Source organism: Mustelus asterias, chromosome 20 (assembly GCF_964213995.1).
Source record: "Mustelus asterias chromosome 20, sMusAst1.hap1.1, whole genome shotgun sequence".
Classification (NCBI taxonomy): Eukaryota; Metazoa; Chordata; class Chondrichthyes; order Carcharhiniformes; family Triakidae; genus Mustelus; species Mustelus asterias.
In genome coordinates this window covers 44,350,416-44,376,889 of record NC_135820.1, presented here as the reverse complement: position 1 = coordinate 44,376,889, position 26,474 = coordinate 44,350,416, and the positions used below count along the sequence as shown (strand labels likewise).

Below are 26,474 nucleotides of genomic sequence, written 5' to 3'. Positions count from 1 at the left end.
AGAGAAATAAAAAGTGACTTCAAGGGAAGGGAACAGGAGAAAAGGACCTGAGGGGAGGGGAGGCAAGAAAGAAAAACATGGAAATAATTAACTCAGGGTTGGACCTCCAGTCAAAAATCATATGTAAATAGATAAAAATAAATGTAATAAAGTTTTTTTCAATCAAAACAATGAGCTGAAATCTTGGGAGGTTCTACAGTCAAGAATTCCCTCACTTTGGTTGAAATGAGTATACCCAATAACTGAATTATGCAAATTTGCTAGTCCTAGGAGTGGAGATACTTTATAAGTTCAAATCATGGTAACATTTCTAATGAGGCAGGCTCCAAGTTGTCATTATTGTTGGCTTGGCTTTATTTACTGTAGTAATACTAGTATGAGTGGTATCAAACTATTCAGACATTTTCCCAGTAAAATGCAAATATTCCTTAATTCTCGAACCCAGATTCACAAATAATTTGCAGGCATTAGGAATGGCTCAATTTGTTATTTGGCAATTGTATTGGAAGCCATAGAACTACGCGAAGCCATCTTATCAACAGGTACTAAAAATCAACAACAAATTTAAATTTCTGATGTGCAAAGTGCTTTATATTCCTAGATCTTATAAAGCCTTGGAACCCTATGGCAAGGTGCTTTTGGTTTTCAAACCTTAAAGCTTCCACAATAGTTCCAAATTGTAAAATACTGGACAGCAGAATGAGACATTAGAAATATTAATATTGAACCACTCCTCAATGAAAAGTTAAATCCTTCTTGTATTTTAAGCAGCTATGGTAAAAAAAACAGATCATAGGCCAAATTGCCTAACACTATGTGCAAGCACTTGTAAAGTATGACTTTAAATTCAACAATAATAACTAGTATGCAGCAGTTTTACATTTTAAATATATATATAGTATATACACACACACACACACATTCAAATAATAAAGTTAAATATTTCTGGCAAACAAGTTATTTTTAAGGCCTTGTCAGTATTATAGAAGACAAAACAAGCAAGCACCATTTGGACACTGCAATTTTGTAGCAATTCCATCCCCAAGATGAAATTCCAGTATATCCGTAGCTAAACGATTGTGTCCTGAGAACACATTTCTATTGGCCTCATTAATGTCAAGTGCAACATACATTGCGTTCATATTACATTATGTGAATGTTAATTTGAGAAACAAACATGGCTACATTAAAGGATCATTATTCAAATGCTTTCAAGTTCCTTCAAACATCTTCAGTTTTATGAGTTCTCGTTTTTGGAATAGAATGCGCTTCCAGGGTACATCATTTTTAGGCTGCAGTCATAGATTTGGCTGGTGCAATTAGTTGGCAAAAAGTAGTTTGAAAAGTCAGAACATTGGCAAAAGGTTACTTTGTTTTCTGAGCCCACTTGAAATCATCTGCTCTGGGTTTATTTCCAGTTAATCCTTGGATAATGGCTTCCAGAGTTCTCCAGAATCCTATCTTCTCCAAGGGATAGTTAAGCCAACCTTAAAAGAAAATTAAAAATTACACATTATTCTACTGAATTTTAAAAGGACAAATATTAACATTTTATACAGTTACTAATTTAAGTGGCATCATTAATTAGAACAAAACTATTTTCCATCAAATATTACATTTAACTAGAGTAGAGTCTGGACCTGTATACACTTAGCTTCAAACATTTAATATCTGACTGCTTCATGAAATATACCAAAAAAACTATTGACATATTTTGCATAATAATTTGTATTTTCCCTACACTTCAGATACTCCAAACCATATGCAAGTTTACAGTTCAGTCGGGTAACCTGCTCCCAGGTTTCATGCAGTACCAATGTTGAACGTACGAGAGTACCTCTCCCAAACTATTTGAGGCTTCACTAAGCACTCCAGGTTGATCAAGTGGGAAGTCAAGACATGGCCAATCACAGAAATGAACTCTTAGCCTACTTTCCCAAGGCGGTGAATTGATATGCATTTTGTTTGCACTAATCCTACAAAATAAGAAATAGGAGGTTCTACAGATGAACTTGGCTATTCCATACACTGGTAGATTTAAAAATGCTTTGACATTGCATTGACATAGTCAAACCCATAATGGAATTTAAAAAATTGAAGTTAAGTCTTAGCATGAATTATTCCAATGAATGACCAACCCAGTTTCCTTTCTCCAAAAGTCGATTGCCAGATTACATTAGAAAGCTGATTTGGATTGTGGCTGTGTAGCTACAAGTGCACAAAGCAATAATTAGGAAAATTTAAACAACAAATGAAAGTTTTAAAGTTTTTTTAAAAAAAAAGTTACCCAGAACACACTTGCGTATTGATCCCATTAAGTCTCTGACTGTTCTAGGTTTCTGTTTCTGGTAGTGTTATTGTACAACAGGACTGAAGATTCTCATTCTTGTGAAAACAGCGCCTCCCCCTGGTTGCTTCCTTGCTGTGTTTAAGGGTGTTTAGACTGGGGCAGTTATTTCTTCAATTTTTAAATAGACAATGTATAACATTATGGATATACTATAAAATTAGCAGGCTGGTTCCAATTGCTGACCTGTGGTAATACAGAAGTAGGTTTCATGTGGAGATACGTGATGAATACGATGATGTTTTCGGGGCAGAATAATGTGCCAATCCTGTAAAAAGCTGACCCATGACGGAAGTCCAAAATATGTATGCGACCATTTGTGAATCTGGTTGGTCAGTGTCACAAATAATCCAAGAGAAAAGACATAGCACTCCCAAGGATATATACCATACATTGCCTCTGTAGAAGGAAATATATTTTCATTAGAAGCACAGAAGCAGAAAGACACTCGTTTTGGAAGTACATATATGCATATCACACCATTACTCGACATGATTTTTTTCCCCTAAATCACCACTTACTTTAAACAGCTGGTTTAAAGAGGAGTGCAAATTTAACTAAATCAACATTAATTTGATCACCCTTGAGATTTAGAACAACTTTCATAACTATTGTTTGCAGTGAACGCTTTTCTGGTGTGAAATTAGTATTTATACAAGGTAAATCTTCAGAATTCTGCCGTGTTAGAGAGAAAGGATAGAAACTTTACACCTAAAGCATCTTCACCCTGGTCCAAAATACAGCTTCTTGATCAAAAACATGCCTATCCAGTGTAGTCTGCATTTGGAATAGCTACAATGAAAACATAAAACAAGGTAGAGCAAAACCTTAACTGGAGAATTGCAAATGTTTCGCCCTTGTTCTAAAAAGGGTGTTAAGATAATCCGAACAGTCACTTGGTAGTAGAGAAGGTTTTAGAAATGATAATTCGGATCAAAATTAAGTTATTTAGAAAAAAATCTGGTTAATTAAGGAAAACCAGCATGGGTTTGTTAAAGGCAAATTATGTTTAACTAACCTGCTCGAGTTTTTTTTTGATGACCTAGCAGAGGGTTGGCGTGGTGTAAATGCGCTTACAAAAAGCAGGTGATAAACTGCCACGTAACAGACGTACAAGTTGGAGCTCATAGAATAAAAGGGATAACAGCAACATAGATACAAAATTGACAGAGTGACAGGAAACAAAAAGAATCACTTCACAAATCTTTGTATTTAATGTAGTACTGAACGGTTGTTTTTAGACTGGAGGCAGGTTTATAGTAGAGCACCCCAGGGATTGGTGTTAGGACCTTTGCTCTTCCTGGTATATATTAAATGATCTAGAGCTTGGTGTACAGGGCATAATTTCAAAGTTTGTGGATGTTTTAAACTTGGAAGTATTGTGAACCATGAGGAGCATAGAGTAGAACTTCAAAAGGGCAGAGAAAAACGGGCAGACAAGTGGCAGATGAAATTAAATACAAAGAATTGTGAAGTGATTCATTTTGGTAGAAATAATGCAGAGACAATATCAAATAAAGGGTACAACTCTAAAGGAAATGCAGGAACGTAGGGAGCTGGGTGGATTTGTGCATAAATCGTTGAAGGTGGCAGGACAGGTTGAGAAAATGGGTAAGAAAGCATATGGCATCCTAGCTTTATCAATGGAGGCCAAGATTACAAGAGCAAAGAATTTATGTTAAATCTGTATAAAACACTGGGTCAGCCTCAATTGGAATATTGTGTCCAATTCTGGGCACCACACTTTAGGAAAGATGTGAAGGCATCAGAGAGAATTCAGAAAAAATTGACAAGAATGAATCCAAGGATTAGGAACTTCAGCTACATAGAAAGATTGGAGAAGTTGGGACCATTCTCATTTGAGAAGAGAAAGGTGGGAGGAAATCTGACAGAGGTATTACAGAAAAAGTCGATGAGGAGAAATTGTTCCGATTGGTGGAAGGATCAAGAACCAGATGACAGATTTAAGGTAATTGGCAAAGGGGAAAAGGCATGGGAATGGCACTAGGTGAATTGCTCCTTCAGAGGGTCAGCACAACAGACCAAATAGTCATCTGCTGAGGTGTCACCATTTTATGATTATAAATCCACGAGCCAAGTTCCAAGTCAGCAACACACACATTTAAAATTGACTGGTCTTCACCAACCAGATTTTATAGTGCATATAACTTGTTCTTGTGGGTCAACCCACAGAACATTGACTGCAGCGATTCAAGAAGACAGCTCACCACCACCTTCTCAAGGGCAACTAGAGATGGGCAATAAATGCTGGCCAGCCAGTAATGCTCATGTCCCATGAATGAATAAAAATATACATTTACAATAGCAAATTGCTCCAAAACAGGACAGTAAGCCAGCTGGCCAACTCAAAACACATTCTCCCAGAGGAAGATGCCATTATTTTTTTCTGCATTCAAAAATGTTGACCACTCCTTTTTAATCTGTCACTTATCTTGTGATGCAGCCCAATGCACTACGTTCTCCGTTCCACTCTGGCCTGTACTGAAGTTGTCACAATATCTTCAATAGTTGCAGTAATCTTCATCATACCACACATCCCTTCACGAGACCACAAGACATAGGAGCACAAGTAGCCCATTCGGCCCATCGAATTTACTCTGCCAATGAGATCATGACTGATCTGATGAGATAATCCCCAACTCCACTTGCCCACCTTATCCTTATAACCCTTGATTCCTTTACTGATTAAAAAATCTGTCTATTTCAGCCTTGAACATACTTAACAACCCAGCCTCTACTGCCCACTGCAGTAAAGAATTTCACAGATACGCTACCTTCCAAGAAGAAATTTCTTATTACTAGTCAATCTATTCACCTGGGCTGTTACACAAAGTTCTGGATGAGCTGTAGATATCTACAGCTCACAGCCAAGCATAATGACATTTTAATTGTTTTTTCTAGCTCCTATTTACCTCAGACTTCCATGGTAGTTCACTCAGGTTGAACTCCAACTTGGGATTCTGTTAAAAGTGTAAGTTTCATTACCAAAGGTACTTAATTTTCCAACTTCTTTAATATTACCTGCCCAAGTCACCATGCCACTCCCATCAGCACTCGAATACTTGAAGGATAGCGTAGTGCAATGCTTCACTTACTGACTTCTTCGACTCCCACCTTCACCATCTACTTGCATCCCAAAGATATTATCCTCATCTACACATTCCATCAGTCCTGCTCCACCTATGTCTCTGTCTACACTTTCCACTCTCATGAAACTGGTTTATAACTTGTTCTACAAGTCTCTCATTCTAGCAGCTAAAATTCTTTCCATCACATCACCCTTAAATTATCTTCAGAATTACTTTCTAAATCATATTCTAGCCACTGTAAGAAATATACTTTAGTTCCATATAAGTGGTCAAACTAAAAACTTAAAAATTTAGATTCAAATACAAATTTAATGCCTATAAAACCAAACAAATTTCATGTCCTTAAAACAAAAAAATTCAGAATCGTTCTTGCCCAAAGAAAATATACAGGTGAAAATCCATATCTCACTTTCTCAATGGAATCCAAGTGATATCCAACAAAAGTCACCCGTGGGCTGTTTGTAATGACAGAGGTATTTGAACTCTTTTCGCCCTATTGAGCTCAATTCCAGTTTATGGATTCAACATGACCTGGATTTTCTAGAGATTTTCACTGAAGCTAAGCTCGGACAGAAACATCAATGGGCCCTCAAGAGATAAGCTTCTTGCTATGAACATACATGAAAACGTGTTGTTCCTCTCACCCCTCCAAGCTGATTAAACCAAGGACAAAGCTTTTCACCATGCATTTTAGAAAATTATCTTGAATGAGCATGTAGCTTACGGAAGAATGTTAACTTAAAGCCTTTAGAAAATGTCCATAGGAGACACATCTTAGTAAACCACTCTTTGCAAGCATTTAATAACCAGAAAATAAATGTTGCTAGGTTTGCATTTTTTAAAAAGCAAATTTCTCATGAATCACCCAAAATAGTATCCTAATAAACTTGGAAGAAGTGACTGGCTGTGAAAGTAGGTTCATTCATTGCATAAATGTGCAACAAAAGATTCACTTAGCTGTAAAACTTCAATAAACCTGCAGGTGGTGCTCTTCAGTAATTTCTGCTCTGGTGAAATGAGGAAGGTACAAGAGAATCTTCAAAATGACATCCATTATAATTAAATTGAACAAACGTTTAATTAAATGGGATGATAGCTAAAGTTGATTTAATCAAGTCCCAAACATTCCAATGTCACAATTACCGGTTGGCACTGACTGCATTTCAAACACTACGAGGGAACTGCAATCACAATGGATGCTCTCAATCGCGTGCAGTGGGGGGTAAGCAGAGTCGACATTTGAATTTTAGGGAACGAAGGGGCATTGCTCACTGGCCTCCAACTCATCAAGAACCCTGGGCTTTAAGAGTTCTGATACGTCAGTGGTTTTTAAAAATCTAATTAAAAAGTCATTTTAAAATGTTTTGGAAGAAAATGCAGAATGCACCTTCTCGTTCAGAAACCCATACCCGCACTTCTACATCTTATACTGCCAAAAAGCTGCATTGCATGACCGCCCAGGCAATCCTCCTCCGGGGGTGGGGGTAGTTAACATTTGGACCTTCCATGACTGATGCAACAGCAACACAAACAGAGATCTAACTGCTACTAGCCATTCTCTTAGCTGGGCAGGGAGAGGGGGGGTGGTGGGGGGGGGGGGGAGAGAAATTCCTCACTTCGTTTCTTCAATTTTATGAAGACATTTCTGCATTTTCTGGAAAAAAAAGGCGACGTATGCTGAGAAAGCTCAATGTTGTAACAGGAAACACATCAATTTTGTTCGCAACTAACCATGACCTTTGATCACTTCACTGGGGCTTTTTTGGGAAAATAACTTTATTTAAAGAAAGGAATACAGAAATTAGATAAAGGCTATGGATAAATGAAAAACTTGCTTTTCAGATAGAACGTTTACTAGATTTCTATAAACAAGCTATTATATCTTTCCTGTAAGGAGAACACTGACATTAATGACTTCATAATTAATATTCAGACTTATTTACATTCATACACTACAAGTGAAACGTTCCTGAAAAATGTTGTTTGTACGTATAGATATTGCATGACCTTCGCGATCAGAAAGGCTTAGTGAGCTTAGTGGTCTGCTTTAAGGTAGACGTCTACTAAAAAATTCATTTTCAAATATAGCTTTGATCACTGTCACACATTTGTTGGGGAAGGAAAGGTCTGTAAGTGCATTACATTAATTCAGTGATGTTAACAGGAATGCTTTCACATGACAGTGAAGATACACACAGATAAGGACTCTCAGACTTTTCAGTTAAAAAGGGTGGATTACGTTCAAATGTTACCCTCAAGAATTAAATAATGCATGCTAACCTAATTTCCAGTTCACTCCCAATTTGTTTAATTGGCAGATGAACAGGGGCACACAGACTCGTGACACTGCCTGAAGACTTAGAGGTAGCAGTTTAAAACACTGTTGTAAGCATTTCATTTGTTCATTCTCCGCCCGCCCACCCCACCAAATGTTTTTCTAACCAGTTACACACTTAGCTTTTTTTCTTCTGCCTGACTAATAGTAGATTTATACATCTTGAGAAAGACAGCTGTTGACTTCACCCTGCAGTTTTTCCCCATTGTTGAGTCTCTAGCGATCATGATTTTGAACATGTCATGGACCTGGGTTTATTACAGCTGGAGTGTCTGAGACTGGAACCAATGGGCTATACAAATATTCCCTGCTGGTGTAAACATCTGTGCTCCTCAGTGGCAGTCGAAACACCATTAGTTACTAAACGAAAATTAATAGCTAGAGTTGTGAAAATAGCTGGGAAAAATCTCTGTCTTGATTCCAATGTATATCTTCCAATTATTTGTAAATAATTCTCCGTCCAATGTACATCTCACAATTATATGTACATTTCCTACCTGGTTGTCATGTAACACACAGTGCCATCGTGCACTCTAGTTATTTTAGTTCCACAAGAGCAGGTGAAAAACCAAAACTAGTAAGTTACGATTCTCACACCTGCAAAATTTATTCACAACAGCCGAAAACACCCAGCACACAAGGCGTAGGTAAAAAAATATTCCACTCCAATCTAAAGCAGAATTCAAGCCACAGTAAAAGGAGCAAACTTCTCAAAGGGAAATTTCTGGTAGTAGTTTTAATATTAAAAATGTGTGTGTGTGTGAGAGAGAAAGAGAGAGAGAGTGTGCATGGGTTGGAGGGGGAGGGGGGGGGGGGGGGGGTGAGAGAGATGCTGCAGAAAGAGCGCCTCACTCACATCATGAGTCCAAGTCAGTGAGATCAAGTCCACTCTGAGAATTTGAGCACAATCTAGAAAGAAACATCAGCACAGTACTGAGGAAGTGCTTCAATGTTGGAGATGCCATCTTTCAGATAAGCCACCCCCACCCCCCCCGCACACCCCAGCCTTGCCTGTCAGCTGGAGGTAAAAGTTTCCACGACACTACTAGAAAACAGTAGGAATTTTCTTAGTTACCTGGCCGATATTTCGAAATAAATGAGTTGGACTCAGAAATTGGAGGTAGGCATCTACAGATGATATCAAATAGGGGATATAACTAATATGGAAGCCTCCACCAAAAGATGGGAGTACAAACAAACTGTTAACAAATGTTAACAGAGCATTGGATAGTAGAACATATCACAGCAAAACTGAATCCTGTCCCCACCCAAAAGCTTGCAGAAAGGGCTACTGGATAGCAATTCCAAATGGCAACTCTGGCCAACTCGAACATCAATAATGAACCCTGCTGAAATCAGTTAACTTGGCATAATCCTGGGATAGAAACACAGGACCTTGTTGCAAATGGCTCATCCGCTTCTTGAATAAAACCTGTTAGGGAGCCTTTAAAGGAATAAACTGATGCTGATTAAACCCACATCAGTTCTATTCACCGGTCATATGGCACTTGACAAAAACAAAAATCAATGCATCGGATCAACTTACCTGGGGATACAGTAAAAAAATTGTATGCCATGTTAGCCAGGGGAATCACAGTAAGCATACAGTTATCGCCATTTGTTTCAATGAAGTCATGCCTCGTTATAGCAGTGGGATCAATATGGTGTTCTCTGAATGGTCTAATGAAAGCCTGGAGGAGGGGGAAAGCATAATTACAGCATTAGCAGCTTGTGAACATTTCTGGCACAAAATGTACATCTACATCACAAGATAATATTTCAATTTTAACAGTGCTTAATTTCAATATTGCGATAAAATACATACACAGTACATAACAGTCTGGCATTGTATTCCAATCAGGGCTGATTGTTATCACGGAGACAGCAACTTCCAGAGTACACACTGCAGTAGTTCAAGGCAGCAGCTCACCACCACGTTCTCATGGGCAATAAGGGATGGGTAACCAATGCAGGCCTTCCCAGCCATGTTTACATACCATGAACAAATTTTTAATAAGTCAGAGAATGCATGGACCAGGTAGATATTTGAATGCATCAGTTACTACTGACAATTTGTCTGCGAATTCAATAGTTAGAATCCTGCGTTTCAACATCTATAAATGTGCATCGAGGATAAATTTGGATATCAATACAATTTAGCATCAGCATTCATTAGCTAAGCCTTTCAATTTTGCCAAAATCATCGAGTTAGCTTTCAACGTCCAGATTCACAATTTCCAATGAATTATAAAGATGACTTTGCAAAGGTCGGAAGAAGTAGGGAAAGATGTGTGCTGCATGTGTTCAACCAGCTGCTTGTGACAAATACTTATTTGTCACAAGTATTCTTACATTAACACTGCAATGAAGTTACTGTGAAAATCGCCTAGTTGCCACACTCCGACGCCTGTTGGGATACACTGAGGGAGAATTTAGCATGGCCAAACCACCTAACCAGCAGACCTTTTGGACTGAGAGGGGAAACTGGAGCACCCGAAAGAAACCCACGCAGACACAGGGAGAACATGCAAACTCCACACAGACAGCGACCCAAGCCGGGAATTGAACCCGGGTCCCTGGCGCTGCAAAGCAGCAGTGCTAACCACTGTGCCGCTTTTCAGACATGTGGGGCATGATTTTTCTGCCCTGCTGTGCTTATTGAGTAGTATTGGTGGGGCGGGAAATTTCAGTGGGAGGCAAATAAATGGGAATTGCACCCAGCCGGTCACGATCATTCCAGGTCATTTTTATCCAGGAAAGGCATGAGGCTGATTTAATTATTTATATGCTACTAGTGAGCCCAGGATGCAATTGTCCTCACCAACGAGGATCAGATGGTCCCCACCAACGGGGACCTGACGAGATGGCCTCGCTGGTGGACCGGAGATCATTGAAGCCCTCCAGGCGGTCGGGGGCAGTATCCCTTGGGCAGCGCCAGACTGACACCCTGGTACTGCCCACTGGGAAGTGTCAAGGGGACAGGAGGTCGGTAGGAGGGGATGGAAGGGGGGAATCTCTGCATCGGGCGTGGCGACTGGTGGTGTGGCTGGTAAATGGGGGCAGGGCAGTGTCTGCGCAGTGGGGGGGACGAGACGAATAGATACCCTATATACTTTGAACATTTGTACACAGTATATGGGAGTTTAGGGCGCATGCCTAGCAGTCTGGCTTTCCTGGTGAGCTTAGGCTCCGCCCTCAACCCACACCAGCGTGAAATTCCCAACTGTGGGGGAACATTAGGTGGGGTAGCTTGCTGAAAAAAACCAGAGTGAAACTCTCCGGTTTTCCGACTTTTGTGACACTTGGAATTTTTTTAGTAAAATTCTGCCTGTGGAAGAGGCTAAGGATTTTAAAATGGACCAAAAAAGTAAGCTGTGAGCTATTTCCACAACTACCAGAGGTTCCTGCTGCAGACTGTAAGCTACCACCATTCATGCATTATAACTAGGCAGTGTAGTTAACTAATAATGACCACACCAGTGGAAGGGAGCGTTTTTTAAAAAAATTGCATGCAGACAATATACCGATTAGCATATTAACAAGTAGTTGCTGAGCAAGACTGGAATCTTCATGGTAGAAACACAACTTAAATAGTTTCTTTAATGTAACAGAAACACCAATGAACTTCACAGTAGATGGAAATAAAACTAGCTATTTCGGAGGTAGACAGGTTTTAAGTAGACAGTCCCAAACAGCTGAAAGCTTTGTTGGTAATTGAGAAAGACCTGGGAAGGAGCAGATGCACAGAAGCTCAGACTTAGAGGACTGTTAAGCATGAGCTGGGAAATCGGATTGGAGAAAATTAGAGGTACAGCTGGTACAAGCCATGCACCATTTGGTGTTCCGGGGAAAAAGGGAGACCGTCAAGGTCAGTGAGATGGGTGATGAGTGAAAAGGCCAGCATGAAGATGTTAAGAGTTTTGGACAAGTGGACTATTTAAAACAAAAACAGTTTAGGAAACTGAAAGAGTTTTTCGGAAGTTTACTCTGGGAAGAAAGAAAAATATAGGTAAGAATCATTACAAGGAGGCAGGATAATTGCAACGAAGATGAGACAAGAAGTTGGAGAACTTATTGTTTTGACAATAGGTAAAAATTTGAAGGTAAATTCTCTGACTAGAACACTGAACTGCACACCATCATGTTCAGCCTGAGTGAGCAGCTGCAAAGGGGGACAATCACAAATGAGAGTCTTTAGCAAAAACCAAGTAGTTTCAGTTTTGCAATCACCATGACCATTTCAATTAGGCTTTCCAATTACTACCATCACAGATATGAAAACAGATCCAGATATGGGGAGCTTATGAACTGTCACCAAGATTGAGATCATCCATTAAGCATTCTGAATTCATAAGCTAGAAACAGCAATCTAATTGCAGCATATGGTATACAAGCCTGAATAAGAAATTCAATATTATGACATATACTAATGAAAAATTCCAGCATACAAGCCTGAGAAATACAGTCCTATCACATACCTTGCCAAGTATGGGCAAGTCAACAGAACCCCACGTGTCTGCTCCCCAGTGGACTAATCCGGAAGCAAAATCAGCAGTAATCATACCTGCAACTAGATTAAAATAGAAACAATTAGAATATATACCACCTTTATGACTTGGGTATTTGAAAATATACAAGATGTGTGCACACACAATAATTTGCGAACAGATCCTTTGAATAACATTTATCCCAAAGCTGTGCATTTAGCTATCAATTAATATTTACAGCAATGACCAATTTCCATTTCATTTAACAACTTGCATTTATAGAAACACTTTAAATGTAGAAAAAAAAATCCCAAACTATTTCCACAGTGCTTAACAAAAATAGATTCCAAACCAAAGGAGACACGAGGAGGGATAACAAAAGCTTGATTAAAGGGACATGTTTTCAGGAGAGTCCTAAATAAGGAACTTAAGAGGTCGAAGGATCTTAGGACTCAAACAATTGAAGGCATGTTGCCAATGCTGGGGCGAAGGAAGTCAACAGCAAGAGTTGAAAAAATGCAGAATACTCAAGAATGTGGCACGGCAGCAGAGCGTTACAGGCATAAAAGGAAGGCAATCCCACGAAAGGATTTAAATACATGAATAGAAGCGAGGCAATGTTACAGAGGTAGTAGACAACAGTCTATACCAATGGTTCCCAAACCACGGGTCACGACCCCATTTCAGATTCCGAAAGAGCGACTGGGCTCACGCTGGAATGAGTAGACTAATGGCTCTAAAGCCTCAAGACAAATGAGGGAGAATCTCAGAGACTTATTAAATTCGAACGGGACTAGACAGGGTGGATGCAGGGAGGATGTTCCCAATTGTAGTGAGTGGTGGTGTGGGGGGGGGGGGGGGGGAGGGGGGGAGAAGGAGGAGAAGAAGAGTCCAGAACCACGGGCCACAGTCTGAGGATTCAGGGTAGACCATTTAGGACGGAGGTGAGGAGACATTTCTTCACCCAAAGAGTGGTGAGCCCGTGAAATTCGTTACCACAGAAAGTAGTTGATGCCAAAACATTGAATGTATTCAAGAGGCGGCTAGATATAGCACTTGGGGTCGAATGGAATCAAAGGTTATGGGGAAAAAGCAGGATTAGGCTACTGAGTTGGACGATCAGCCATGATCGTGATGAATGGCGGAGCAGGCTCGAAGGGCCAAATGGCCTCCTCCTGCTCCTATCTTCTATGTTTTTAGATAAGACAAGTAAGTGTCCCTTTGCTGCAATGCATTGCCTCTCTTACTGCATGGTGCATTTGGGGCTTGGGCAAACAGTCAGAGGGGTGGATAGCAGTCACACAGGCAGCACATATCAATCAAATGGTGGAAGAGAAGGGAACCCATGATTGGAGGGTTGGAGTGTAAAGATGCGGCCAGGAAGAACCCACTGTGGAAAGTTTCAGAGTTCCTAGTCCACCTTGTGCTCTTCTGTAGCCCAACAGCCAGAGAGTCATTTTGACAATTAGCAGCATCTTGCTTCTAACATCAGGCACAATGGTTTATGCAGAACTTCTACCTCCAGCATCAAAGCTTTGGACTCCTTGGCATATGAAAAACAAGGTGCTAAGAAATGTGTTCATAAATACAATGAAAAGGTTCCTTAAATGCCCGAGTGTTTTTGTCAAATCCAAAGAAAACCCAAAATGCCTCAACTGTTCCCAGGCTATCTAGGGAAAGTGTAAAACCAAATAAGCTTAAGCGACACTTGGAGACCGTTCACAAGGAATACATCAAGAATCACAAAGAAGGAACTTCTGCTGTTCCTCCACTGTCGCTGCATCAAAATTTTGGAACTCCCTTCCTAACAGCACTGTGGTTGTACCTACACCACATGGACAGCAGCTATTCAAGGCAGCAGCTCACCACTACCATCTCATGGGCAATAAATGTTAGCGCAGCCAGTCATGCCCATGAAAGAGTAAAGCCCTGTTATTCCCTCACCAAATCCACATTTCATTTCTTTTTTAAGATGCCCCTTAAAATCTGCAAGGCGATTTTACCGGCTCATTTTGCTAGTCGATCTCGCGATGTTACTGGCCCTGTTCTGCTGATGAAATCAGCCTTGTGCCCACTGGGCACCTGGCAGTGCATCACTGGAGGAGGGGGCAGGGGCACTCTTCAACGGGGGCAGCAATGGTGGGGGGGGGGTGACATATCTCCCAGTGCACTGTGTACACTTGCCTGCACAATGGCGCCCCTAGAGCTCAGCAGCCGGCTTCCCAGCGTGAATAGCCTCCACCTACTACTCCAGCTGACAAGAATCATATTCGGAATCATTGTTTCCAAGTGCTATATGATTGGGTCTGGGAGCTCACCCACAAAATGGGTGTGATTCTCCCCCATTTTCACGCTTGTTCAGCACCTAATGTTTTTGGTAAGATCACCCCCATCTCTTTTGCCACCTACCCTGATATTGCCTTATGTAGTTAGGCATTAAAGTTTGCTTGCTGAAGCGCCTGTGGAAAACTTTGGGGCATTTTATTATGCTAAAGGCGCCATTTTTGTTAACTGAGCTTTCATCACCTCTTCCTCAACCTAGTTTAGAGCTGATTAGTGTCTCTCCTAATCTATACATCTATTTTCTCAAAGAACATCTTTCTTTCAAGTATGGAAATGTTCCTGAGTCACCTTTGATCAAGTTAGAGGAAGTGATCACCTTGGCATCAGAGTTACATTATCAAGCATTTCTGTCAGAAAAGCTTTATTCAATTGTGAAACTTAACTTTCCATTTATTTTTAAAACAGGAATTTCCCATTTAAGTTTTGCAACCGAGTTCAAACCTACTCTATTATATTTGGATCAGCTTTAATGACTCATGGGTATTGCCTGCTGTTGCACATGACAAACTGAATGAATCAATTTGATAGTTTAGTCCATTATACAAGGATCTGGAATAATGCTTGCGGATCATCTTCTGAAATGACATGGATGTAGAATGGGTCTCCTACAGAGTCAGTAGAGTACACTTGCCCAGATTATTTCATGCATACACCAGTGTTCACTAAAGTTAAAAGCTTTTCTAGAGAAATTGTTTATTGATGAGAACATTTATAGTGAAGTTAAATTGTAACAGTTACAGGTCTTTTAAGACATTGTTCATGGTGGGTGGAAGATTATGCTGGTTTGCAATAGTATTATGATTTGCAATTCCTCCAGTTATACACTGAGAAAATGAAATCCATCATTTCTGCACTGATTCTATCCCTTGCATTGGCTACAGTCTCAGGCTAAAATGTTCACAATGCTAATGACCTACTTGACTCCAAGATTAATTTTTAAACCCTCACCATCATTAAGATCACCAACTACCATCTCCAGTCTGAGGCCATTGGGTGCATCACTTGCTCCTATCTTTGTCACTACCAGATCTGACTATTCTAATGCTCTGATGGCTGACATTCCATCCAGCACCTTTCATGAACTTCTGCTGCCCATATCGTATCCAGCACCCAACACTTGTCTTTACTGGGGAGGCTGTGGACTAGTAATCCAGAGACCTGCCTACCACAGATACATCTGTCCTGACAGTATCGGTAGAAGCGACCACTACGTAATCCTTGTGGAGACAAAATCCCATCTTCACATTGAGGACACCCTCCATTGTTTTGTGTGGCATTTGCCAGTGTGCTAAATGGGATAGATTTCAAACAGATTTGGCAACTCATGACCAATGTATTAGGGTATTTGAATTCAATAAAAAAAATGAAATTAAAAGTCTAATAACAACCACAAAGCTATTGGTTTTGTGGTACCTTTCAGTAGTCTATTTCTAATCAAAAAAGCTAAAGCATTAAGTCCTGGTCCCCACATGACGGATAAACCAAATCCAAGCTGACAAGACATTGCACTCCATCTTGGGCTCAATCAGGCAAGATCCAAGCTGACAGGATGAGGCATTGCCAACCCTTTCCAGGCTTGATCTAATGCTTCATCTTAGCCAAAAGATGGCTTTGAAAAATTGCATCAGGTAAAAACCTCCGTTTAACCTCATTGGCTACCCTAATCTGTTACTTACCCCAAGTGCCTGATCATGGTTTCATCCCTCATTGTTGATGTCCTTGATGGAAGCAAATCTGTAATTTTTATCTAGCCCGGCCGACATGTCACTCCAAACCCACAGCAATGTGACGGACGCTCAAATGAGCTCTGACATTACTGAGCAAACCACTCAGTTGTATCAAACCTCTACAAAGGTAATAAAAAGGAACGAAACCAGATTGAGCAACTGGCATCGACCTAGGCACTGGAAATGACAACGTCAAACCCAGCCCCTTCGACCCTGCAAAGTCCTCCTTACTAACATCTGGGGGCTTGTGCCAAAATTGGGAAAGCTGTCTCAGACCAGTCAAGCAACAGCCAGATATGTCCCAGACATCACCATTCTTGGGTATGTCCTGTCCCACCAGCAGGATAGAACCAACAGCGGAGGCGGCACAGCAGTATACAGTTGAGAGGGAGTTGTCCTGGGAGTCTTCAACATAACTCTGGACCCCAGGTATGGCATCAGATCAAACATGGGCAAGGAAACTTCTTACCGATTACCACATACTGCTCCCATGCAGCTGATGAATCAGTACTCATCCATGTTGAACCCCACTTGGAGGTAGCCGAGAGGGTGGCAAGAGTGCAGAACATACTCTGGGTGAAGAACTTCTATGTTCATCAAGAGTGGCTAGGTAGCACCACCACAGACCGAGCCCTAAAGGGTAGAGCTGTTAGACTAGGTCTGCAGCAAGTGGTGAAGGAACCAATAAGAGCAAAAAAACATCTTTGACCTCATCCTCTCCAACCTGCCTACCACAGATACATCTGTCCTGACAGTATCGGTAGAAGCGACCACTACGTAATCCTTGTGGAGACAAAATCCCATCTTCACATTGAGGACACCCTCCATTGTTTTGTGTGGCATTTGCCAGTGTGCTAAATGGGATAGATTTCAAACAGATTTGGCAACTCATGATTGGGCCCACAGTGCCTCATGGCTGCCACAAGCAGCAGCAAATTATACTCAACCACAATCTGGAATCTCATGGCCCAACATATCCCCCATTTTACTATTACCACCAAGCAAGGGGATCAATCCTGGCTCAAGTGCAGGAGGGCATGCCAGGGGCAACACCAGGCATATCTAAAAATGAGGTGTTGACCTGGTGAAACTACAACACAGGATTACATGCAAGTGAGACAGAGCCAAGTCATTCCACAATCAACAGATCAACTCTTAAGTTCTACAGTTCTGCCACTTCTAGTCGTGAATAGTTGTGGACAACTAACAACTCAGTAGAGGATCAGGCACCACAAATATCCCCATCCCCAATAATGGAGGAACCCAGCACAATGTACAAATTATTAGGATATTGCATATTGGGCTGAAACATATGCACCAATCTTCAGCCAGAAGTGCCGAAAGGATGATCCACCTTGGCTTTCCCCTGGAAGTCCCCAATTTCAGAAGCCAGTATTCAGCCAATTTGATCCACTCCATGGGATTTCAAGAAATGGCTGAAGGCACTGAATTATGCAAAGGCTTCAGGCCCTGACAATATTCTGACAAATATAGTGAAGACATGTGCTCCGGAACTTGCTACATCCCTTACCAAACTGTTCCAGTACAGCTTCAAAACTGCATCTATCCAGCAATGTGGAAAATTGCACAGGAGAACCCTGCAGGTCAGATGTCAGTTTGGTGATCCTTTGTGGCACGAGCTCTATGGCAAATATATCTTTCCTTAGTAAGGAGACTAAAACTGCACACAATACGCCAAGTGTGATCTCACCAAGGTGCCATACAATTGCAATACATCTTTACTCCTATACTCAAATCCTCTTGTAATAAAGCTCAACATATCAGTTGCCTCCTTAATTGCCCGTTGTACCTACACATGAGCTTCCAGTGACTCATGAACAAGAACACCAAGTCCCTTTGAACATCAACACTTCCCAGTCACTCATCATTTAAGAAATACTCTATTTCTGCTTTTCCGGCCAAAGTGTATAACCACACATTTCTCCACATTGTATTTCATCTGCCAAATTTTTGCCCACTCAGTTAGCTTCTCCCGGAAGCACCTTTGCACCCTCTTCACAACACATACTTCCATATTAGGTTTGTGTCATCCGCAAATTTAAAAATATTACATTTAATTCCAAAATCATTGATATAGATTAACTGGGGCCTGAGCACTTACCCATGCAGCACCCCACTGCCTGTCAATCTAAAAATAACCCATTTATTCCTACTTTCCATTTCCTGCAACCAGGAAGAATATGGTGCAAAATTTTAGCACTCATGTTTGATGGTGCTTGAACTCACAATCTCTCTCTCCAAAGTGAGATCACTACCTCAGCCATAACTGATAGCGTTTTGTTCTTGCATTTACTTACATAATTTATTTTCATGCACTATTGTTTCATTTCAGTGGGGCACAGTGGTTAGCACTGCTGCCTCACAGCACCAGGGACCCGGGTTACTGTCTATGTGGAGTTTGCACATTCTCCCTATGTTTGCATGGGTTTCCCCCTACAGTCCAAAGACTTGTGGGTTAGGTTGATTGGCCATGCTAAATTGACCCTAGTGTCAGGGGATTAGCAGGGTAAATATGTGGGGTTAAGGGAATAGGGCCTGGGTGGGATTGTGGGTCGATGCAGACTCGATGGGCCAATGGCCTCCTTCTGTACTATAGGGATTCTATGGATTTGTTGCCCTTAATCTGGGGCTTGAGATTGATTTGATTGGTTGACTTTGCTACTTGGCTTTCGCTAAAAGCCAAGTTTTTAACCTGAAATTCAGACATCTACCTTGTCTGTCTCCTGAGGTTTTAATTTTATAAAAAGCACTGGATATCCACCCCAAAACAAAGAGGGTGGCATTCTGGCTGGGATAACATGCAATCCATATAAAGATTGTGCTTTGATCGAAGCACATGCCCGGTATGTTAGCCGATCCGTTACTGAGATGCACTAACACATTGACAACAAAGATACCAGATAAAAGTAAACAAAACTACTTGCCAAGGTACTTGCATTGTTCCTCCTGTATTACAGTTCTACCTCTACCTCCCAGAGCCAGCTGTATGTAAATAAAGCACGAGATGCACAGATATCTTGCAATATAAGTTGCTGTCTTTTGTATGAATCCAAGGCTGTAACTTCAGTCAGTTAACTCCAGGAGTTAATTGCAAATTATAATAGTAACCAACTGTACTTTGCTCAAGAATGATATTGATTATGAAAATGTAAAAGCAAATTCTATTGCTATATTTAATTATCATGTCTGTAGAGGGCAGAGGTACTGATGTTATGGAGATGGAAGTAGATGATCTTTGTGATGGAAAGCATGTTGGATCAACAGCTCAGTTTGGGGTCAAATAGGAGACATTTTTGGGCTATAAAATTCCATTGCATTGCACATCAGGTCAACCATTTACTTACCAATTCCAATAAGGATCAAATGGATGTGGTCCCAGCTGAAATTTATGACCAGATGATAGAAATTGCAGTTCATTAGAGCAATGTTTAAAATAACACACACCCATTCCTGAAATCGTTTCACTGCGGGAGAAAGAGAAAACAGTCGTTTAGTTTTTTAAACTGAGCAAATGAGTAAATTATTGAAAATTCTTCATCTGAAAGCTGAAATTTGCCTCCTACTTTCTCAGGACAAAGTGTGTCATTTATTTTACATTTTGAAATACTACAGTATTATACGGGGCACATTCCCTGGCTGAAACACCAAAGCACTGTACAATCAATCTAGTACATCATCACAATTCCTTAGGTAGGGGCTGGAAGGAAAATAGCTCTTAACATTTACACGTGGACCACCTCAGAGTGCAGCATAACCGATATGTATAGTGGGAAAAGAATTGTATGCTCTGTCATGAAAATATTAAAATGTTTTAAATGTTCTCATTACTGAACTTCAAAGAGCAATAAAAACACAAAATGCTGGAAAATCTCAGCAGATCTGACAGCATCTGTGCAGGGACAGCAGAGCTAACGTTTCGAGTCTGGATGGCTCCCAGAATCCCCACTGTGCAGAAGGAGGCTATTCAGCCCATCAAGGTTGCACCAACAATAATCCCACCCAGACCTTATCCCTGTAACCCTGCGTACTTACCCTGCTAGTCACCCTGACACTAAGGGGCAATTTACCACAGCCAATCAACCCTACCCGCACATCTTTGGAGCGTGGGAGGAAATCAGAACACCCGGAGGAAATCAACGCAGACACGGGGAGAATGTGCAAACTCCACACAGACAGTGACCCGAGGCCAGAATTGAACCCAAGTCCCTGGCACTGTGATGCAGCAGTGCTAACCATGATATCACTCTCTGACTCTTCATCAGAGCTGGCACCTCAATCTCTGGAGAAAATGTGAATATCATTGCACTTTACTGTAATAACAACTTGAAATGTTTTGTGTCTTTCATATCTTATATGAATAAAATATCTTTTTGCAAAAGAAATGTAAATTAAAACTAGTGGTACCTAAGAAAGTGCTATTTTTGTGATATACCATGAGACTTGAAAGGTTATCCAAAGGTGGCTAGAATCTTTGCGATTGCATTTTAAAGCCCACCTTTTCGACCGTGACACTTTTCTAGTCCATCTCCTCTGGCTTAGGTTCAATTTCCCATTTAATTTTATAAATAGTGCTAGATGTTCACTCCAAAACAAATATGGCAGCATCCTGACTCAGATAACATGAAATCCATCTAAACATTTTTGCTTTGATCAAGCACATGCCCGGAATGTTAGCCAATCAGGATTATCTATCCAAGTGTGTCAGTCAGTTTTGACAGTGCAGACAAGTCATACCATGTTGTCCAGTTTACTTAAACTCCAACGGTTACATTTGACTGAGCTCCAGTGAATTCCAGGAAAGCTGAGAAGAAACCCAAGAGCGCACAGTGCGATCCAGCATAAGCTACTAACACCATTACTGTGGTTACACTTAGTGGATGCTGACACATTCCTAATTAAGAAATATCCCCTGTACTAAAAGCTCATAAACAATCTCTATAAACATTACTTTGCCGATTTTTACTGCAAGGAGCCATATGAATGACTGGCCACCCAAGTGAGTCTGAAAACCATGATAGCAGATGATGACAACAATATTGAATATAGTTCATCAAATTCTCGTCATCAGCAAAAACGTATTTATAAACATTTAGACATTTTTACAATTGTAAATATTGAAATATCAAAATACACCAAAATTAACACCAAAGAAGACTGTGACAAAATACAAGGCAGTTAGAGTTCTTGAATAGGTGTGAAAATGGTAAATGAATTTCAATGTAGAGGACTGCAAAGTGGTTCATCTTGGTAGGATAAATAAGGAGGTCCCTTGGAAAAATAAGAATTTAAATAGAGTGCAGGAGCAAAGGGTACAAATTCATAAATTAAAGTCGCAAAGCAGGTCAAAACCATTAAAAATGCTATTTTAGCACTGGAGTTGATTTCTTCAGGGTTAACATTCTGAACAGAGTGGTGATGTTAAACTTACATTGTATTGCACCTTAGCGAGATCACAAAGTACTGAACTTTGTTCTGGTCTTCATATTACGGAAAGTGGACGAGGAGGTGTATATTTTAAAGACACATATTTTAATTTTCTGGCTGGATTGCTTAAAAAGGGGAACCCTTCAAGAAACAATGGAGACTGTCAGATGGTTGTAATATACAGTTTGCATTCCACCTAGTGGGATGGAAAAGAATAGTCACCCATCCTGAAACTTGTCCAGTTATCTGAGTGAGATGTTAAAATACAAATACCTGTGCTAAAACAGTGGCTGCAGCAGACATGGCCTAACAGATTTTATCAGGATTATACAGCCAGCAGGGTACTTTAAGAGACTGTTCTACCAAGTAGGAGAGACATCAGAATGCTGTGCTGAAACATTAAGTCGAAACATTCCAGGCAACCTATTAAAGCACTTTGGGTTGTCCTGAGGTCATGAAAGGTGCTATATAAACATAGGTTTGTGCTACTATAAATTAAATAATGGCATAGACAGGAGAAAAAAAGGACTGACAGATCAATTGCACAGTGCTTAAATACTTAATTTGAATTAGCATAAGTAGGTAATCTAGTCATTACAGAAATAAAGCTAATCTCTCATATCATGAGTTTTACAACTGTAACCATAACTTCACTATCACAAGCAAAAATGGGGGGAAATCTCCCTAAACATACAGCCTGACTAACAGTTGGCTCAAGTAATTCCCCAGATATTTAGTTTATAAATTTAAAATTCTAAGAATCAGGGATACAATCATCAAAACAGTAGTAGAATCCCATGATTCTACATATTAGAAGTAAAATTTAATTTAGCTCTCATAAATTTATCGATTGCAAACATAAACAGATACTCAGTAGTAATAAATGCAAGATCCCACGTAATAAAACAGAAATTTGACCTACTCTATAACCATAAACCAAAGGCCATATTCATCAATTTAAGAAGTGTCCTCAGATCTAGATTCTTTGCCTCCACTTCTGAAGAATGAACTCCATTCTGTTTTCCAGCTCCATGCTGGTGGGTAGCTCAAGCACGCCAAGGAGGCCAATGTTCTTCACTTGTGAATACAACCCATCCAGGATATCACCAAGACTTCACACAGCAAATCAATACACAATCAGGGAACACAGGAACTGGAGCAACTCGCTTAGTCCCTCAGATCTGTTATGTCATTTAATGAGATTATGGTAGATCTGAGACTTAACTCTGTACCTAACTCCTTTTTAAATTTAAAAATTGATCTAAAACCAATTGGCACTTGCCAAAGAGAGCTGCAAACTCTATCATCTTTGTGTTTAAGTGTTTACTAATTTGAGTCCCGAAAAATGTGGCTCTAATTTTTGAACTAAGTCCTCTAGTGCTAGACTCAACAGAAGTAGTTTCTTCAGATCTCCCCTATTTTTCCCCCTTAATATCTTGAAACATTTGATCAAATCATCCCTAACCTTTTAAACTCCAGGGAAGACAATGCTAGTTTGCATAATTTTTCCTGTGTAGCTAAAGTCCAGGTTTCAGTCTACTAAACCTACTCTGCATTCTCTCTCAGGTCAGTATATCCTTCCTACGGTGGGATGCCAAAAACTGCACATCATAATCCAGGTGTAGCCAGAGCTCTGTATACCTGAAACATGATGTATGATTTCTACCTATTGTAACTTATTCCTTTAGATATGAAAGCCAGCATTACATTAACCTTTTGATTATTGTAACTGTTCATGATATTTTAATCTGTTTTGGCCATCCAACCTTCCCCACATTGAACCCCTTCCCCCTCTCCAAAGTCTCTGGAGTTCCATTTTTCACCATTTAGAAACTGTATCCTTTCAGTCCAAAGTGGATGACTCCACATGCATCCACTGAAAACCATTTGCCAGTTTTTTTCCCTTTATCAATATCACTTTCTAATTTTACATTTCCATCCATATGACTTACAATACCACTCGTTTTTGTGTCATCCACAATTTGAGATGGAACTTTTTATCTTATTAAATAAGAACAGTAAGAAGTCTCACAACACCAGGCTAAAGTCCAACAGGTTTGTTTGGTATCACGAGCTTTTGGAGCGTTGTTCCTTTATCAGGTGAGTGATGACAATGTTTTTTCAAAACCATAATGGAAGTCATTTATCCTGGGGATTTTTTTTCCAAATTTTTATTCCATCCAAAAAACCAAATTCAAATTGAATACAATTCATGGTCATAAACATAGAAACCCTACAGTGCAGAAGGAGGCCATTTGGCCCATCGAGTCTGCACCAACCACAACCCCATCCAGGCCCTACCCCCACATATTTACCCGCTAATCCCTCTAACTACACATCTCAGGGACAATTTTTAACCTGGCCAATCAACCTAACCCGCACATCTATGGACTGTGGGAGGAAACCGGAGTACCCGGAGGAAACCCACGCAGGCACGAGGAGAATGTGCAAACTCCACACAGCCAGTGACCCGAGCCGGGAATCGAACCCAGGACCCTGGAGCTGTGAAGCAGCAGTGCTAATCACTGTGCTACCGTGCCGCCCTAGTAGAGACCCTAGTTGGGTCCCCACAAGAGAGACAAACAGGATCCAAGCTGACAAGATGAGACATTGCACCCCATCTTGGGCTTCATTTGACACTTCACCTTAGCCAAAAGGCCGAGATGGCTTTGAAAAATTACATCAGGGGACTGCTTAGTTAAAGCTCATCAAACACCCCGATCGTTGATTCTAGCCTAGCATAGGAGATCAAGCTGCCTGATCACTGATTCTATCCTGCCTGGGCATTTGTCACTCATGTTGTTTACCCATTGACAGATTTGCTCCATCTACTGTGGACAGTCTCTGTCTCATCCCCTTGAAGTCAGCCTTACCTGAACCTAGAACCTTAGCAGCTGTTTCACTCTTTTCCCTTTCAATGCAGGAATCTTGCTTGCCTTTTCCTACTGTGCAACCTAGGGGCAACCCTGCCAACACCCAGGCTGAAACCAATTGAGGTTAACATGGACCGCAGATTAAACTTGCTCCACGTAGGGCAGTTTAAGAACATAATTTTCTCTGCAGTGGGGGGGCCTGATCCAGATCTTTAAAATGACAAAGCACAGTTGACGTACACACAAAATGGTCATTTGCAATCACACAGTTAAAGGGATACTGGGACACACCCCTTTAACCCCACAACATCTCTTCTCCACCTCTTCCCCAGCACCATCAAGGGAGCTTTTATCACCCCTATTCCCACTTTCAGAAGTCTTCGCATCCCCAATCCATTTTTAAAAAGTCTCCTTCCTTCATCATTGGCACTCCAGTATTGGGAGGTCCCAGCCCCTCCAGAGGTGCAGGAACTATCAGCTCTTTAGGATGATTTCCTCCACCCTCCCTGTGAGGAGTGACTCAGTAAGAGTTTTAACAACACCAGGTTAAAGTCACGGAGATGATGACTACCATCGACACCGCATACTGCCGGTTCCAAGTGGAGAGGATCTCCAACAAGATCGCGCATATCCACTTTAACCTGGTGTTGTTCAAACTCTTACTGTATTTACCCCAGTCCAGCGCCGGCATCTCCACATCAGGAGTGACTCACACAGCACCTCATTCCCCGGCCATCAGCTAACCCTTCCTCACATACACCCTCCACTTCCACTGGGGCCCCGCGGTGATTAATGCCCCATAACGCTGAGTGAAGGGGGGTCCTGCCTCTCTCTCTCTCCCGGGGCTGGTGCCCGAGGCCGCTCCAGCTGGGACCCGGAGAAGGAGGGTGGAGAGAGATCGGCTACCGCCCAGCCGCCGCCGCCCTCTTACCGGGAGAGTAGAGCTGCGCCAGCTCCTTGGCGCCGGGATGCTGAGGGCCCCAGCGGGCTACCTCTGGCTCGCCGTCCTGGTGCCAGCTCTCCTCAGCGGGGCCGGGCACGGCCAAGCACTCACTCCGGGAAAGCCCGCCCGCCATCTTCAACTCGCCCCCCCCCCGGCTTCCCACAGCGCGAAGCTGCCAGCCAATCGGGGCGAGGCTGGGGCCGCGTGACATCACAGTGCCCTTAGGGCTACTGCAGCCAATCAGAATGTCCGGTTCGCCAGCTGGAACCAATCGGAATCGGTCTGCTGTGGAACGCTGGCGGCCAATCAGAGTTGGCACCGTCTGTGACGTAAGGGGTCAGCTGAGGGCAGAGTAGCGGGGCGTGGGAGTGAGATGTTGCTTCTGACGCTCTGGCTGAGTCTCAGCAGCGCTTCGAAAGCTAATGGCATTTGCTACCAAATAAACCTGTTGGACTTTAAGCTGGTGTTGTTAAAACTCTTACTGAGTCTCACCACACCAGGTTAAAGTCCCAACAGGTTATTTGGTAGCAAAAGCTACTAGCTTTCGGAACAGGCTGTTCCTTTGTCAGGTAAGTGGGAGTTCTGATCACAAACAGGGCACAAAGACACAAACTCAATTTACATGAATAATGATTGGAATGTGAGTCTTTACAGGTAATCAAGTCTAAAAGGTACAGACAATGTGAGTGGAGAGAGCATTTAGCACAGGTTAAAGAGGTGTGTATTGTCTCCAGACAGGACAGCCAGTGAGATTTTGTAAGTCCAGACAAGCTGTGGGGGTTACAGATAGTGTGACATGAACCCAAGATCCCGGTTTAGGCCGTCCTCGTGTGTGCGGAACCTGGCTATCAGTCTCTGCTCAGT

The 26,474-nt window shown here is 41.4% G+C and overlaps 1 protein-coding gene across 1 annotated transcript; it reads right to left on the bottom strand.

The window, feature by feature from the left end:
- Positions 1-332: 332 nt before the first annotated feature.
- LOC144508494 (plasmanylethanolamine desaturase 1-like) lies at positions 333-25,796 on the bottom strand. The gene is made up of 6 exons (XM_078236461.1): positions 25,599-25,796; positions 19,715-19,834; positions 12,271-12,362; positions 9,339-9,483; positions 2,534-2,746; positions 333-1,487 (listed from the first exon to the last, which is right to left on the bottom strand). Exons 1-6 carry the CDS (start codon positions 25,741-25,743, stop codon positions 1,366-1,368), a joined length of 837 nt encoding a protein of 278 aa, XP_078092587.1. The 5' UTR covers positions 25,744-25,796; the 3' UTR covers positions 333-1,365.
- Positions 25,797-26,474: the final 678 nt, after the last annotated feature.